Consider the following 15,758-nt stretch of genomic DNA (forward strand, 5'->3'; position numbering starts at 1 on the left):
ACGCTGCTGCCCCAGCAGCGCATGGGGCTGTGGCCTGGGGCCGTGCCCCATGCAGAGCCCCCGCAGCCCGCAGGCACCTGCCTGCCGCAGGCCCCCGGCCGCCCCGGCCCCCCGCCACTTCTTTTGCAGGTACCGGCACTGCAGCAGCACGTGCTCCCCGTGCCCTGCACCCTGCCCGCCAGCTGGGAGCCACCCATGGAGCCCTTGCAAGATGCCGTGCTGCTCATGGAGGACCAGGGGCATCCAGCGCCAACCGACGTCTGCCCCCATCCCGACACGGCTCCGATCACCTGCAGCGCTGCCACGCCGCAATCAGGCGGTGAGTTCAGAGGCTGCAGAGCGGGCGGCTGGCTGTGGGAAAGCTGTCAGCATTGCCCCACTGGAAATCTTCTGGCTTTTCCAGCAGGGACAACAAGCACAGGCACCCCGCAGGACACAGCAGACATGGATCATCTGCTGGCATGGATCGACCATGGTGAGTGGCAGCAGAGCTGGCCAGGCTTGGTGGTACCCAGTGCTCCCAGCTGTGGGAGAGCTGCCAGCATTGCCCCACTGGGCAATGGATTTTCTTCCTTCCCCAGAAGTCACATCCGAGACGGCCATCCAAGACGACAGCACAGACTTTGACCAGCTGCTGACATGGATCATCCAGGGTGAGTTTGGGGGCAGCAGAGCTGCTGGGGGGGTGTCTGCACCGAGTGGCCGAGTGGGAAAGCTGGCACTGCCCCACTGGGGATTTTCTTCCTTTTCCAGAAGAGACACCCAGCAGCAACAGACGTGAGGACGACATGGAAATGGACAGTTTCCTCACCTGCATTCTTGGTGAGTTTGTGGCTTACAGAGGTGATTGACGGGTGGCTGTCTGCACCCAGCAGGTGTGGGAAGGCTGCCATCATCCTTCTGCTCTGGGGGATGCTCTTGCTTTTTCAGAAGCGACGAGTGCTCTGGAGGTCCCCCAGCACAACCAGGGCCTGCCTGCAGTCACAGGAGAGGGGACCAAAGAGAACGAGAACAACACAGAGCACCCTGATTCCCTGGGAGCCAGCAGGGAGCTCAGCAACGAGCCCGATCCTGAATCAGGGCTCCTCGCAAACCCGCTCTGGCAGCAGCCAGCATCCCCTGAGCTGCCTGAGCCGACCCCCCTGGCTGCCCCCGCACCTCCGTCGCCCCGCACCGCACATCTGATGGAAGAGGCGCGGCGGAGGCAGCCCCGGGTGCATCTCAGACGCCTGGCACTGCCACCCGGGTGCATCTCCTGCCAGCTGGCAGACAAGGACAAGCAGCACAGGGACAGCAGCCAGCCGGCCAAGCACCCCGTGCCTCCTCTGATGCAAACTGGACAGCTCATGGAGGAGGCACGGCGAAGGCAGCCCCGAGTGCTTCTCACCCGCCTGGCACTGCCCACCCCCCTGGCTGCCCCCGCACCTCCGTCGCCCTGCACTGCACACCTGATGGAGGAGGCACGGCGGAGGCAGCCCCGGGTGCTGCTCAGCCGCCTTTGACTGCCACCCGGCTGCATCTCCTGCCAAATGGCAGACAAGCAGCACGGGGACAGCAGCCAGCCGGCCAAGTGCCCAGCACCCACCTGCACCACCACAAGAGGCCAGAGCAGCAGGCACAAGCAGCACACTGGCAGCCAGTGTCCCTGCCACAACCAGGAAGCCACCGCGCTGCCAGCATGTTCCAGGCCACAACCACCGGTGCTAGGTGGAGCTGCCTGTGTCAGCACGGCGGCCGGCAGGAGGACTTGGTGCTCATCACACCCCAACAGCGGCTCCAGCGGGAGCGGACCAAGAAACCAGCCCACTTGGTGGAGCAGGAGACGTGGCCGTAACCGACCAAGGCGCTTCCCTGTAGCCCTGGGCTCCTGGCCGGCCCCCACCACACCCAGAGAGCAGCAGCAGTGTTCCAGGGGCACCAGCACCAGCCCCAGCCCTACCCCTCTCAAACTGGGCTGTCCGCAAACGGCATCTTGGACTGGGGCACTGTGGGGCTCTGAAGCTGATGGAGCGACAAAGCGTTGCACTGTCAAAGCTCCGGGCTGGGAAATGCTGGGTGGGGGGTGGGAAGTGGTTGGGGGGGGAAGGGGTGGGAATTCTTGGGGTGGCCAATATTAGGGTGGGAATTGGGGGTGGCTGGTGGGTGGGAATTGGGGGTGGGGAATTTTGGGGGTGGGGGAGTGGTTGGGGGGCGGGAGTTTGGGGTTGGAATTCGTGGGAATTGGCGGTGGGACCTTTTTGGGGTGGGCAATGAAATGGCTGTACTCTGCTACTGGTGGGGTGGGAATCTGGGGGGCCGTTGTAATACCAGAAGAATTTTACAGAGCAGCAGCCATGCATCAAGAGAAGGGCTTCACAGAGCAGCAGCTGTGGAGGGAGAAACAGCATGAGAACCAAGGACACCTCTAGGAAAAGAATGAGTAGCTCGTGGCTTTCAAGGGGGGCCTTTGAAGGGGGGGTTGTTATTGCAGTAGCTTTCCTCCAATTGGTGTGTATGGTTTTAAACGCCCTCGTCTGTCTGCTATAAAAGCATGGCTTTTCGGGCAGTCGATGGACGCAGCCATATTTAACCATACTGCTGTCTGGCTGTTTGTCCTAGCGCGCTCACCTTTTGCCTTCGGGTTTGCCAACTACTGTCTCAGGAACCAGAGTTATTAGACATTATCCAGGTTATCGTGTGCTTCTATGTTAATAGATTGGATGTGAATCCAATAGGATCTGATGTTACCAGATCTGATGTGCTGGAATCTGAGGCAATAATCATTGAATGTATTAGTAATGCTAGGTTATGATTGTATTAGCCTATCTTAATTTAAAGCCTTTTCCTAATTTGCAAAGGCAAAACCTGGAAAGGAATCCCAGGCAAAGGGATGACCCTGTATCACAGAATGCTGATTACATCTTAATCTTCCATCCAGCTAATTTGGATTTTTCAAATATGACCACGCATCACTTGAGAGGAAGGTGCACGCTCATAGAACTGAATGGGAGAGTTGATTTCATTTTCCAAGCAGGTGTTCCACTTGGGCTCTGTATCACGCACTGGCCACGCGGATATGGAGTACAACTGGAAGAAATCCCTCAGACCCTGAATGCAGGAGAGAATGTGTGGTGGGTGAGAGAGGAAAGGTGCACTTTGAAGCAGGGGACGCCCTGCTGGCACTGCCTGTCGCATCCACCACCAACACGGTTTGCTGTTTATCCTGCTCCACAGCTGCTGCTCTGTCAAGTCCTTCTCTTGATCCATGGCTGCTGCCTTTCTTCTTGTATTACAACAGGGGGCTGGGAGCTTTTTTTGCACAGGGAGGGAACTATTGGTGGGAGGGAGCGGGGGGGCGAGAAGTTGATTGGGGGTGGGAGTTTTAGGGGGTGGGATCAGAAAGAATTGTTAGGATGGGAAATGGTTGGGAATACTGTCATTTCTTTACTGTTTGGTATGTTCAATGATTAAATGTCTTTGCCATATTTCTGCCTGCCTGCGGCTGTTCCTTCAGTTACAAAGCCCACCTCCCCAGGCCCCCGGGCCCACCTTCAGGGCAATGTGAAAGGGCAGCAGAAAGGGCAGTGTCCCAGATCTGCCACCACCATTGGACCCATCCCTCCCCTCCTCAGTCAGTTCTGTGTGGGAATGGAGGGATGAGAAAGGGGGATGGACGGGAATTCTGGGAGAGCTGAGTGGCTCAGCCTGGAGTGGAGGAGGCTCACTGCCATCCCAGACACAGCCATCAGTCCCCAGGTGCAGAGAGGACTGAGCCAGGCTGCACCCTGCAGCACCCAGCAGCAGGATCCCAGTCTGAGGCCTGCCTAGGTCGTGTGGCTGCGCTGCAGGCTGAGCTATGGAGAAAGCCCCACTTGGAGATTTCTTCGCTCCCTGAATGTTCCCCCCTTTCTCCATCTTGCTCTGCTCCATCCCCAGCCGCAGCCCGGCGTCCCCGACATGTTGCTGTGCTTGCAGAGCTGGACTTGGCCCTTGACCTGTACAGGCCCCTGTCCCCACCTGTCGGATATCCACCTTGCCTTCTCACCCCTCTCTCTAGATCCAGTTCATGCCCCATCTATCTCACCTCCATGTCCCACCTACGTCCTCTCTACGTCTTTTGGTCTCCCCCAAACCACCCTCACGGTGCCTTACCTCCTGGCAGGCTCAGGGAAGGAGCACCCGGTGCCCTGAGCCCACAGGCCCAGCCCTGCACAGCACTGCACACAGCACTGTCATGGCGGCGCCCGGTGCTGCCGCACAGCATCCTGGGAGTGGTAGTTCCTGCGGGGCCTGCAGCTCCCAGCAGGCCCTGCAGCTCCCAGCAGGCCCGGGCGAGGGCAGAGGGGAGCAGTGCTGTCAGCCGGGAGCTCGCCCAGAGAGCCCGATGTTCGGAGCACTTCACACCAGGAACTTTGGACTCGGCTGCTTCTGTCCACAACGTCCCTGAGCTGCTCAGGAAGCACAACTGTCTCACCCTCTGAGAGCTGGGCTGTGCAAAGGAGGCTGCAGTTGCAGGCTCAGCTCTGCCCTGTTCCAGCAATGCACTTCCTTACAACTGGAGCACTGTCACGCTTGCTTCTTGCTTCAACGGAGCAATCGCCCACCGCTTTGCACACCTCTGTGCTCGTGCAAATGGCCACCACCCCATCCCTGCACACACACACACACACACACACACACACACACACACGTACCATCCCATCCCTGCACAAACACACACACACACACACACACACGTACCACCCCATCCCTGCACACACGCACACACACACACACACACACACATGTACCACCCCATCCCTGCACACACGCACACACACACACACACACACACACACGTACCACCCCATCCCTGCACACACGCACACACACACACACACACACACACACATGTACCACCCCATCCCTGCACACACACACACACACACACACATGTACCACCCCATCCTTGCACACACACACACACACACACACACACACACACACACGTACCACCCCATCCTTGCATACACACACACACACACGTACCACCTCATCCTTGCACTGTCCACAGCTCCGTGCACGCTCATTTGTGCATGAAGATGTGCACAGCCTTGCTCACAGCCATGTGCATACACACAAGTGGGCAAGAACACACAGTCCACTGGCATCCCTCTGTCTGTGTCTCACTGGCTGTGTCACCAGAAGAGAATTCAACTCTCAAGAATGAAGAACTCACATCTGGCTCCAAGGAATGTAACTCTCCTGTCTCCCAGAGATCTCCACTGTCTCACCTGGTTGTGAGCGTCCCTCACAGCCAGCCAGAAAAGCAAGCAGAGGCTGAGACCAAGAAACCCCTCCCTGATGTGCAGCTCTCTGACAGTTTCTCCTTACACAGAGTGCTGGCCGCAGCCGTGTGCATTATCACACGCACTTGTATGGGCAGTTGGTGTCTAGACGTGAAGGAGACTTGCTAATTGCCCTGCTGACATGTAGGGACAGAAAGAAAATTTCAAGGGGAAGCTGGAGCATGTATATAAAGGATGTACGGACCTACAGTTAAGGATGTGGATTTGCATCTGAGTCCGTGCCCGCAGACGATGCAAGCACTATGCATTGTCACCCAATGGAAATGATCAAACAGCTGCTTTGGGACAGACTGTCTGTAGGGCTCAGGAAGTGTGGCCTTCCAAGGTACTTCAGGTGTCCCAAAGAACAGAGGCAAGCAGTGATGATTCCTTTCTCTCTTGATTCTAATACTTGTAGGTAGAGCACTTGAGAAAGACTTTGGAGGCTTTCCTCAGCCTCTACCTTTCCTTGTACCTTTACAAAAGCAGACTGTCTAAAAACAAGAAGACTGGACACACATTTTGGGTTTGGTTATTTTTATTAGTTTTTTAAAAATATTATAATATATATAATATAATATTATTTATTATTGTATTTATTATATTATATATATTATGTATATAATGTATATTATGTATATTATAATATATATTGTGTAATCATATATTATAATATATATAATATATAAATAATATATAATATAAATTTTTTTTAAAGTTGTTTTGGTGTTTTTGGTGTTTTTGGTGGTTTTTGTTGTTTTTTGTTGTTTTAGTCCAGTCCAGTGTAATAAATTCTCAGTCTTACAAGGGATGAATTTTTAAGGCCTTCCTGCTGATGGACCACACTCCACTTGAACATCAAGTGGAGCATGAGGTAGCCTTCATCCAGAAAGGTGGAATCTTGATGGGATGTTGCTGTCTTATGGAGAGGAATCTCGGCGTCCCCAGGCTGAGCCAACACACGGACACAGATTTCTGGATGGTGACCATCACTTTCTGCCCCTGCTCCTGCTGCCTGGTCTCTCTTCGTCATCGGTATCCAGCAGGAGATCACGAAGCCCTGGAGGCACGGTGGTATCCAGGTCATCATCTGAAACTTCTTCCACCAGATTGGAAGGGACCAGTCCTCTTGTGCCGTCCGTCAGCTCTCCCAGAAACCAGCCATCCTCATCCATGTCTCCACAGATGTAAACGTATTGTCCAGCTGTCAGTGGAAGCTCGTTTTCTGGGTCCTCATTAGGGCCCTCATAAGGATTTTGTAGCTGTGACGAGCTAAGAATCTTCATTTTGGTGGTGATGGTCTGCGAAGATGTAGATGCAGACTGCCACTGGCCACACTTTTGACTCCCCCGGCTTTTCCTGGGGATCGGGGCATTCCTGTTTGGGATTTCTGTGCGGCCTCAGCTTCTTCCCCATCTCCTGGAGCTGTGTGCATTTTTCCTCCAGACGCTTGCTGAGCGCTCCAAGCTTGACGTCAGCCTGCTGGAGACTCTGCAGCTTCTGGCACGCTTCTGGAGAGCGTCCCTCTCTCAGCAGGTGGTTCTGGGCCTTCAGGGCCTGGCACTGCTTCTCCAGGTTGCTCAGGGCTTGTTGGAGGTAGCTGCACTGCTCCAGCAGCTTGCTGCTTGTGCTGCCTGGGAACCCCGGGTCTTCCTTGGCCGTCTCATTCTCCTTTTCCAGATGCTGTCCCTGCAGCTGGTTGACGTCCTCTGCCTTCTCTGTGGCCTCTTTGGATGCAGAAGAGGCCTTTTTGAGCTGCTGGACTATTTCCAGCAGCTGCTGGGTACGGAGGCAGAGCGTACGCGTCTTGTCCTTGAGCCGCTCCACCTCCTCCCACATCTGCTGAGAGCTTCTGCTCCTCAGCAGGCAGCACTTCTCTCCAAGGAGGCTGCACTGTCTATGCAGCTCCTTTAGCTTCCTCAGCAGGTGGGTGTTCTGCTCCTGCTGCTCTCTGTGCTCAGGTGGGCAGGCCTCTTGTTGCTCTGCAGCCTCCTTTTCCAAATGCTGTCCCTGCAGCTGGTTGACGTCCTCTGCCTTCTCTGTGGCCTCTTTGGATGTGGAAGAGGCCTCCTTGAGCTGCCCGACTATTTCCAGCAGCTGCTGGGTACGGAGGCAGAGCGTACGCATCTTGTCCTTGAGCCACTCCACCTCCTCCCACATCTGCTGAGAGCTTCTGCTCTTCTCTTCAAGGAGGCTGCACCGTCTCTGCAGCTCCTTCAGCTTACTCAGCAGATGGGTGTTCTGCTCCTGCTGCTCCCTGCGCTCAGGTGGGCAGGCCTCTTGTTGCTCTGTAGCCTGAACACCCACCTCTGCTACAGCCCGATGGCAGGCCCTGGCCCTGTTGAAGAAGACGCGTGGCTGCCCCTCCACATGCTCCAGGATGTACTGCAGGAAGCGTCTTCTCTGCTCCTGCAGCTCACACTGGAGGCGCTTGCTCTCCACGGCCTGCTCTGCACGGGACTTCCAGCAGAGCTGCCGCTGGACTTCCTGCTGCATTCTGCGGTCCGCTCTGCTGCTGTCGCTCCTCAGCAGCGCCTCCGCCAGCTGCCGCTGCAGTTGCCATGCCTGGCGGATGGTGTCATTGCGCCGCTTCTGCAGCAGCTCCTGCATCTGGTGCAGCTGGGCCTCCTTCTCCTGCAGCAGTTGGCAGATCTCTGCTTGCCACTGCCTCAGGCTCTGCTCCCGCAGGCGCTGCAGCTTTGACACCCGCACCCGCTCCCACTTGGAGCGCAGTTTGTCGGCCAGCAGCTGCCGCTCCCGCTCTGCCGCCTCCTGCCGCTCACGTCTCTCAGCAGCGCAGCGGCGCTGCAGCTCCTGGGAGCGGAGCCGCTCGCCCTCCAGCTGGGCCTGCAGTGCCTTCAGCTCCTGCCTCTTCTCCTCCCGCTGCGCAGGGCAGGTGGGGGGCTGTGCCGGGCCCCGGCGGGGAGAGGGCCGGCTGCCCGGGAGCCCCAGGTCTTCCTTGGCTGTCTCTGGCACCTAGAACCAGAAAATCATAGAATAACAGAATGGTTTGTGTAGGAAGGGGCCTTCAAGACTCCCCCATTCCAAGCCCATGCCAAGGGCAGGGACAACTTCCACTTGGTCAGGTTGCCCAAAGGTGCATCCAGCCTGGCCTGGGGCACTGCCAGGCGTGTGGCAACCACAGCCTCTCTGGGCAGCCTGTGCCAGCACCTCTGCCCCCTCATGGTGTCCTGTCTTCTTATATCTCATCCAGATCTCCCCTCTTCTACTTTCAGGGTGTTGTCTTTTGTTGTATCACTACCCTCCCTTACAACCAGTACATCTCCAGCTTTCCCCAGTTCTCCTTCAGGCACTGGAGGGCCGCTCTGTGGTGTCCCCAGAGCCTCCCCTCCCCAGGCTGAACAATCCCCACTCTCTCAGTGTGTCATCTTACCTGGACCTGAGCATCCTTCACGGCTGGTTGACTGGAGCCCTGCTCTGCACGGTGGCGGTGCAGAGCTCCCTCTTTTTCCTGGGAGCAGGACATTGTGTTACGAAGCACGTCTGCCCAGCTCCCCACGATGTAAAAGATGAAGAGCCTCCTCTCCAGCTCCAGCTGACGCTGGAGGTGGCGGATGCAGGCGGGCTGCTCCCCATCCGTCTCCCAGCGCAGCTTGCTGAGGACGTCCTGCAGCTGGGCATGGGCCGCCTCGCTGCTGGGGGGGTTCCTCAGCACCTTGGCCAGCTGCTGCTGCAGCTCCCGAGCCTGGCGCAGGGCTGCATCGCAATCATGCTGCAGCTGCTCCTTTGTCGCGCGCAGCTCGGCCTCCTTCCAGAGCAGCAGCTGCCGGGTCCCCATCGCCCGCTGCCGCTGCACCCACTCCTTCAGCTGCTGCTCTTCCTGGGCCTGCTGCTTCTCCCAGGCACAGCGCAGTTGGTCGGTCAGCAGCTGCCGCTCCCGCTCTGCCACCTTCTGCAGTTCACATCTCTCGGCAGCCCAGCGGCGCTGCAGCTCCTGGCAGTGGAGCCGCTCGCCCTCCAGCTGGGCCTGCAGCACCTCCAGCTCCCAGCTGTTCTCCTCCTGCTGCACAGTGCAGGCTGGGGGCTGTGCCGGACCCCGGCGGGGAGAGGGCCGGCTGCACTTGGCTTGTCCCCGTCCAGCACTGCCTCGCAGCATGGCCATGGGAATCTGAATAGACCTTCGGCTTCCAAAAGCTGTAGCCAAAGGCCACCAACAATCACTCTCACTCTCACTCGTGGGATCTGCAAGGACAGATGCCCCTGACCCCGTAGCGCCCACTGCCTCTCGTCCCTGTCGCAAGGGTGTGCAGACAGTGAATGCCTTGGGGGCGCTGCGCCAGCACCTTCTGTGCTGTGTGCTGGCCCAGCTCATAATGGAGGGCGGGGCAGTGACCTTCAGTGCTATTGGACAGTGGGGCCTTCTGGCCCAGCTCATCATGGAGGGCGGGGCAGTGGCCTTGAACGCTATGGGGCAGTGAGACCCTGTGCCCCCAGCACGTCATGGAGGGTGGGGCAGTGGCCTTCTGTTCTGTGGGGCAGTGCGGCCTTCTGGCTCCAGCACAAAATGGAGGCTGGGCAAAGTGGATTGAAGCGGTGTTGGGCGGAACCGCCTCCCACAGTGCTGGGCTACGTGGACTTCTCTGGCACTGGAGAAGAACAGCAGCAGGCCACCCGTCTCATTGTGATTTCCATTTAGATGGCAATAAAGGAAACATCTCACCATACCTACGAGCTAGTTAAGTTAAAAGAACCTGGTTGCCGGTGTACCCTGCTCAAGGAGCTGCTGGAGCAGATGGCCAGGCTGCTGCAAGAAATCAGCAGCCTGAGGAGCTCTTGGGAATCTCTGAGGGAGACAGGTAGGGGGAGGTGTGAGCCTACTTCCACCGCAGACAAACAGCCTCATCCTAAGTCCCCGCGAGTGGGAGGAGCCAATCCAGCTGCTCAGCTGCAGGTCAGAGACCTAGACAGCCCACGAGAGGAAGGGGGCTGGGCCCTCGTATCTGCTCAGAGCAGAAAGAAGCGTCTGCCCCCAAGCTCCACACAATACTGCCAACCTGTGCAGCGTCCCCTACCGCGTCCCTGAGTAATAGATTCCAGGTGTGAGAGGTAGGTTGTGTTTTTGCAGCATAAATTGTCAGTATTTCTGTATGTAGCATAGGAAAAGTTGCCTTTCACAAAGAAAGCTTCCGAACAGAGTAAACTTGAGACTAGGTCATTCTGACCACAGTAAAATTGGCATAGGCACCAGGTGAGGTAATTATGTAGGGCAGGGACAAAAAGACAAAAAATGGACACAAAATGTACACAAATCGGACAAAGGATTAGACAAAAAATAGAGAAAAGAATTGTATTAAGAAAGTAAAAAGGAAAAGAATTGGACAAAAAAATTGGAATAAGAAACTTAAAAGGACAAAGAATTGGACAAAAATGGGAGAAAGAACTTGAAAGGAAGAGAACTGGACCTGCAGCTTCATCACAGAATCACAGAATTGTAGGGGTTGGAAGGGACCTCTAGAGATCATCGAGTCCAACCCCCCTGCCAAAGCAGGCTCCCTACACCATGTTGCACAGCTCGGCATCCAGGCGGGTCTTGAATAGCTCCAGAGAAGGAGACTCCACCACCTCCCTGGCAGCCTGTTCCAGTGCTCCGTCACCCTCACCGTAAAGAAGTTCTTGCACACATTAATGCGGAACTTCCTATGCTGAAGTTTCAGCCCGTTACTCCTAGTCCTGTCCCCACGCACTACTGAAAAGAGACCAGACACACCACTATGGCTCCCACACTTCAGGTATTTATAAACCTGGATCAAGTCCCCTCTCAGCCTTCTTTTTTCAAGGCTAAACAGACCCAGTTCACTTAGTCTCTCCTCATAGGGGAGATGCTCCAGGCCCTTCACCATCTTTGTGGCCCTTTGCTGGACTCTTTCCAAGAGATCCCTGTCTTTTTTGTACTGGGGTGCCCAGAACTGGACACAGTATTCCAGATGAGGCCTCACCAGGGCAGAGTAGAGGGGGAGGATCACCTCCTTCGACCTGCTGGACACGCTCTTTTTAATGCACCCCAGTATGCCATTGGTTTTTTTGGCTACAAGGGCACACTGCTGGCTCATGGTCAATCTGTCGTCCACCAGGACACTCAGGTCCCTCTCAGCAGAGCTCCTCTCCAGCAGCTCTTCCCCCAGCCTGCACCGGTGCATGCAATTATTTCTCCCTAGGTGCAAGGCTCTACACTTGCTTTTGTTGACCCTCATCTGGTTTCTTACTGCCCAGCTCTCCAGCCTGTCCAGGTCCCGCTGAATGGCAGCACAGCCTTCAGGTGTGTCAGCCAATCCTCCCAACTTCACGTCATCAGCAAACTTGCTGAGGGTGGTCACTATCCCCTCATCAAGGTCATTGATGAAGACGTTGAACAAGACTGGACCCAGTACAAACCCCTGGGGGATGCCACTAGTTACAGGCCTCCAGCCAGACACCGCACCACCAAGGACAACTCTCTGCGCTCTGCCAGTCAGCCAATTCTCGACTCACTTCACTGTCCGCTCATCTATCCCATATTTCCTCAGCTTTGTTATAAGGATGTCATGGGGGACAGTATCAAAAGCCTTACTGAAATCAAGGTAGACTACATCTACTGCTCTCCCCCCGTCCACTCAGCTAGTGACATCTTCATAAAAAGCCACCAGGTTGGTCGAGCACGACCTCCCCTTGGTGAACCCATGCTGAGGACTGCTGATAACCTTCTTAACCCATGCTGAGTACTCCTGATAACCTCCTTATCACCCAGTTGTCTGGAGATGGCATCCAGCACAAGCTGTTCCATCACCTTCCCTGGGACAGAGGTGAGGCTGACTGGCCTATAGTTACCCGGGTCTTCCTTCTTGCCCTTTCTGAAGACCGGACTGACACTGGCCATCCTACAGTCTTCAGGCACCTCCCCAGTTCTCCAAGACCTCTGATACATTACAGAGAGCGGCTCAGCAGCGACCTCCGCCAGCTCTCTCAGCACCCACGGATGCACCCCTTCAGATCCCATGGCTTTATGAACATCGGTGTGGCCTAGGCGCTCAAGGGCTACCTCTTCCTTGAGTAAAGGAAGTCTTTCATTCCCCAGACCCTCTCAGTAAGCTCCAGGGTATGGGATTCCTGAGGGTGACCTTTCTCACTGAAGACAGAAGCAAAGAAGGTCTTCAGTATCTCCACCTTCTCAGCATCCTTGGTTACCAGAATACCCCCCATCACATAGTACAAGACCTACATTCTCCCTGGTCTTCCTTTTCCTGTTAGCGTACTTTAAAAAGCCTTTATCACCATTGCCAGATTCAATTCCAGGTGGTTTTTAGTCTTCCAACAGCAGCAACTCATGTGCACATCTGCTCTAAGCAAAGAGGAGTCCCATCTCCCATGTGTCTGTGGGGAACTGAATCTCATTTCAACCCCTGGGTTTTACATCTGAAGATGAGAGACCCGCACTGACTGCCTCAGCTGAATGACAGCCCTGCAAATGGGAAGTCAGAGGGTCCCTGTCCTTGTCAGCGTGTCTTTTTTATTAAGGGCCAGGAGCAGAGCTTTCCAGATGAGGCATTTGCACTTCTGCTAGGCAAACACAATCTGTTAGGACAAACTGGCATAGTAAAAGAGATCTCAAAGTCAAAAGTTAGGTACATGGGCCCATAAACAAGTAGGATGTGCGGTTAAGACAAGGGAAGAACATCCTGCACACTAAAGGGAACATGTCTCAAGAAGTAGGCCAGAACCAGACTACTTCTATCAAACAAGATAGGGTAAAAAGGACAGAGCAAGGAAGACTTTGAGCCTTTGCAAGAAAGACGTCTGACTTCATCCCCATGACTGCTGGAGGGAGACCCCCGCTATAAACAGCACGTGCACCAGATTGAGGGGCAGAATGTAAATGAGTTACTGGAAACAATGAATATGTAGATGAGTTCCAGGAAATTTGTTGGATATGTATCAGCTTGGCTTTCAAATATGTATCACTTCTGCTTGCTGCTGTGCAAGATAGGAGTGATCCCCTTTGCACCCAGTGCCTAATAAACGTATTCCTACTTTATAATCTAACTCTGGATTATAGAGTTTGATTCCACAACTCAAAACCATGCTTCTGGAATGAGTTAGTCCACTGGTGAATACTTGATCTGACACCCATATGCCTGTGCAGAGATGACCCTTCTGTCTGTCAGGAGCTTTCAGCCCTGGAGCCCCAGGGAAATCTCCAGGGGAAGCAGTGAGGAAGAGAAATTCAAATCCTCTGGTGTGCTGAGCTGTGCCACGCTCCTGGGACTCAGGTAGCTCATACAAGTGGATGGTGCTGCAGAGAGACAGCTGTGTCCAGGAGCAGCTCTTGTGCACAGCACAGCCTGCAGCTGACAGAAGGAGAGGAGAGAAAGGGGAGAGAGTTTCCAGGATGTGTATGGTGTGAGCAGGCTGTGAGCTGGCAACAGGAACATTGCTCACAGACCATGACACGGTAAGTCTCATTGAAGACAATGCAGCTGCTATTCATAGAGTGTTAACTAAAACTGAGACATCCCATAGCAGATCTGGTTGCAGGCACTGCATGTTACTTTTCTTTGGAAAAAGACTTCTGCTTTGACAGTGGGCTTCCATGCTGCAGTATGAAAGCACAGCCCTGAGGGCTGTGTGGACCAAGATGGCTGCAGGCTGTGCAGCCAGGGCTCTGCAGGTGGGTGCCCAGGGCTGTCCTGCAGAGCAGGGTCCCTGCTGTGCCCCAGCGGCTGTGTGCTGAGGCAGAGACGCTGCCACCTGCCAGGCTCAGCACTCAGCCTGCCAGGGGAACTGCCCAGGGCGCTGCGGGGAGACGTGTGGGGGGAAAGAGTCCCCCGTCAGGGCTTCTGCTGCCACAGCTGCAGCCTGGGGCAGGGGGATCACAGCTCCACTGCACAACAGGATGTATTGCAAGAGCAGAGCCAAGGCAGGGATTTTCCATTTCCTGTTCTGAGGGAAGGCAAAAAGGATTGGAGGCAGAAATCTAAAAGGGGCTGTCAACTTTGAACACAGCTCTGAGACTCCTGAATTTTTCTGCAATCAATCGCTTGTTTTGTGAACAGTCACACAGGCTGTGCTTTCAGCTTCTCCTCTCTTGAAGGGTGATTCTAGTTAAAATTATCATCATTTTCTGTTGATGTGTATAATGCACTTATCCTGCCAACAGGCAGATTTCTCTAAGACAAAGTGCACAGAGGTTGGGATTGGGGACACTAAGAGAAGTGCGGGCAAAGGTATGAGACATAAAACAGACAAAAATATCCAGGGATATGGAATAAGATCAGAAAATGAGAGGAAGGTTAAAGCTCTATATGCTTTATTTGCTTAAGGAATGCTGAACTTCATGAAATTAAATTCAAATAATGGTGCTAAATGAACATTGTCATAGTAGAATTTCATTTAATGATTTAATAATACATCATTTCATAATACATCAGGAAGAGTGTCTCTGAGAATGGTCTGGACTTGTCATTATCTTCTGCACTCTGAACAGGACTCCAAGCCCAACAACAGCAGATGTCCAACAGCAGCTCCATCAGCGAGTTCCTCCTGCTGCCGTTGGCAGACACGCGGCAGCTGCAGCTCCTGCACTTCTGGCTCTTCCTGGGCATCTACCTGGCTGCCCTCCTGGGCAACGGCCTCATCAGCACAGCCGTAGCCTGCGACCGCCGCCTGCACACCCCCATGTACTTCTTCCTCCTCAACCTGGCCCTCCTCGACCTGGGCTGCATCTCCACCACTCTCCCCAAAGCCATGGCCAACGCCCTCTGGGACACCAGGGCCATCTCCTACACAGGATGTGCTGCACAGCTCTTTTTCTTTCTCTTCTTCATCTCAGCAGAGTATTCCCTTCTCACCATCATGTCCTATGACCGCTACGTTGCCATCTGCAAGCCCCTGCACTACGGGACCCTCCTGTACAGCAGAGCTTGTGCCACCATGGCAGCAGCTGCCTGTGGCTCTGGGGTTCTCAATTCCCTGCTGCACACTGCCAGTACGTTTTCACTGCCTCTCTGCCAAGGCAATGTTGTGAACCAGTTTTTCTGTGAAATCCCCCAGATCCTCAAACTCTCCTGCTCTGGCTCCTACCTCAGGGAAGTTGTGTTTCTCATTTTTAGTGTCAGTTTAGTCTTTGGGTGCTTTGTGTTCATTGTTGTGTCCTACGTGCAGATCTTCCTTGCTGTGCTGAGGATGCCCTCTGAGCAGGGACGGCACAAAGCCTTCTCCACGTGCCTTCCTCACCTGGCCGTGGTCACCCTGTTTCTCAGCACTGTCCTTTATGCCTACCTGAAGCCCCCCTCCATCTCCTCTCCATCTATGGACCTGATGGTGGCAGTTCTGTACTCAGTGGTGCCTCCAGCAGTGAACCCCCTCATCTACAGCATGAGGAACAAGGAGGTCAAGGATGCAGTGAGGAAAGTGATTATTAAATGTGTTTCACAAGCAGTGAACTGCACGTCTCTTTGA

At 54.8% G+C, this 15,758-nt stretch overlaps 2 protein-coding genes and 1 long non-coding RNA gene across 3 annotated transcripts; all 3 read left to right on the forward strand.

Moving 5' to 3' along the window:
- The first annotated feature begins 241 nt into the window (after positions 1-241).
- LOC146758028 (uncharacterized) lies at positions 242-650 on the forward strand. The gene is made up of 3 exons (XR_014935245.1): positions 242-319; positions 404-475; positions 582-650. It is a non-coding gene; the product is annotated as an uncharacterized LOC146758028 (long non-coding RNA).
- Positions 651-747: 97 nt separating this feature from the next.
- LOC146758029 (uncharacterized) lies at positions 748-1,639 on the forward strand. Its single transcript, XM_085518290.1, has 2 exons — positions 748-822; positions 931-1,639. The coding sequence occupies exons 1-2, from the start codon at positions 789-791 to the stop codon at positions 1,500-1,502; spliced, it is 606 nt and encodes a 201-aa protein (XP_085374416.1). The 5' UTR covers positions 748-788; the 3' UTR covers positions 1,503-1,639.
- A 13,168-nt stretch (positions 1,640-14,807) lies between these two features.
- On the forward strand, positions 14,808-15,758 carry LOC146758030 (olfactory receptor 14J1-like). The gene has a single exon (XM_085518649.1). The coding sequence runs from the start codon at positions 14,808-14,810 to the stop codon at positions 15,756-15,758; it is 951 nt and encodes a 316-aa protein (XP_085374775.1).

Source organism: Coturnix japonica, chromosome 17 (genome assembly GCF_054131305.1).
Source record: "Coturnix japonica strain WE chromosome 17, WE-NBRP24, whole genome shotgun sequence".
NCBI classification, from domain to species: Eukaryota; Metazoa; Chordata; class Aves; order Galliformes; family Phasianidae; genus Coturnix; species Coturnix japonica.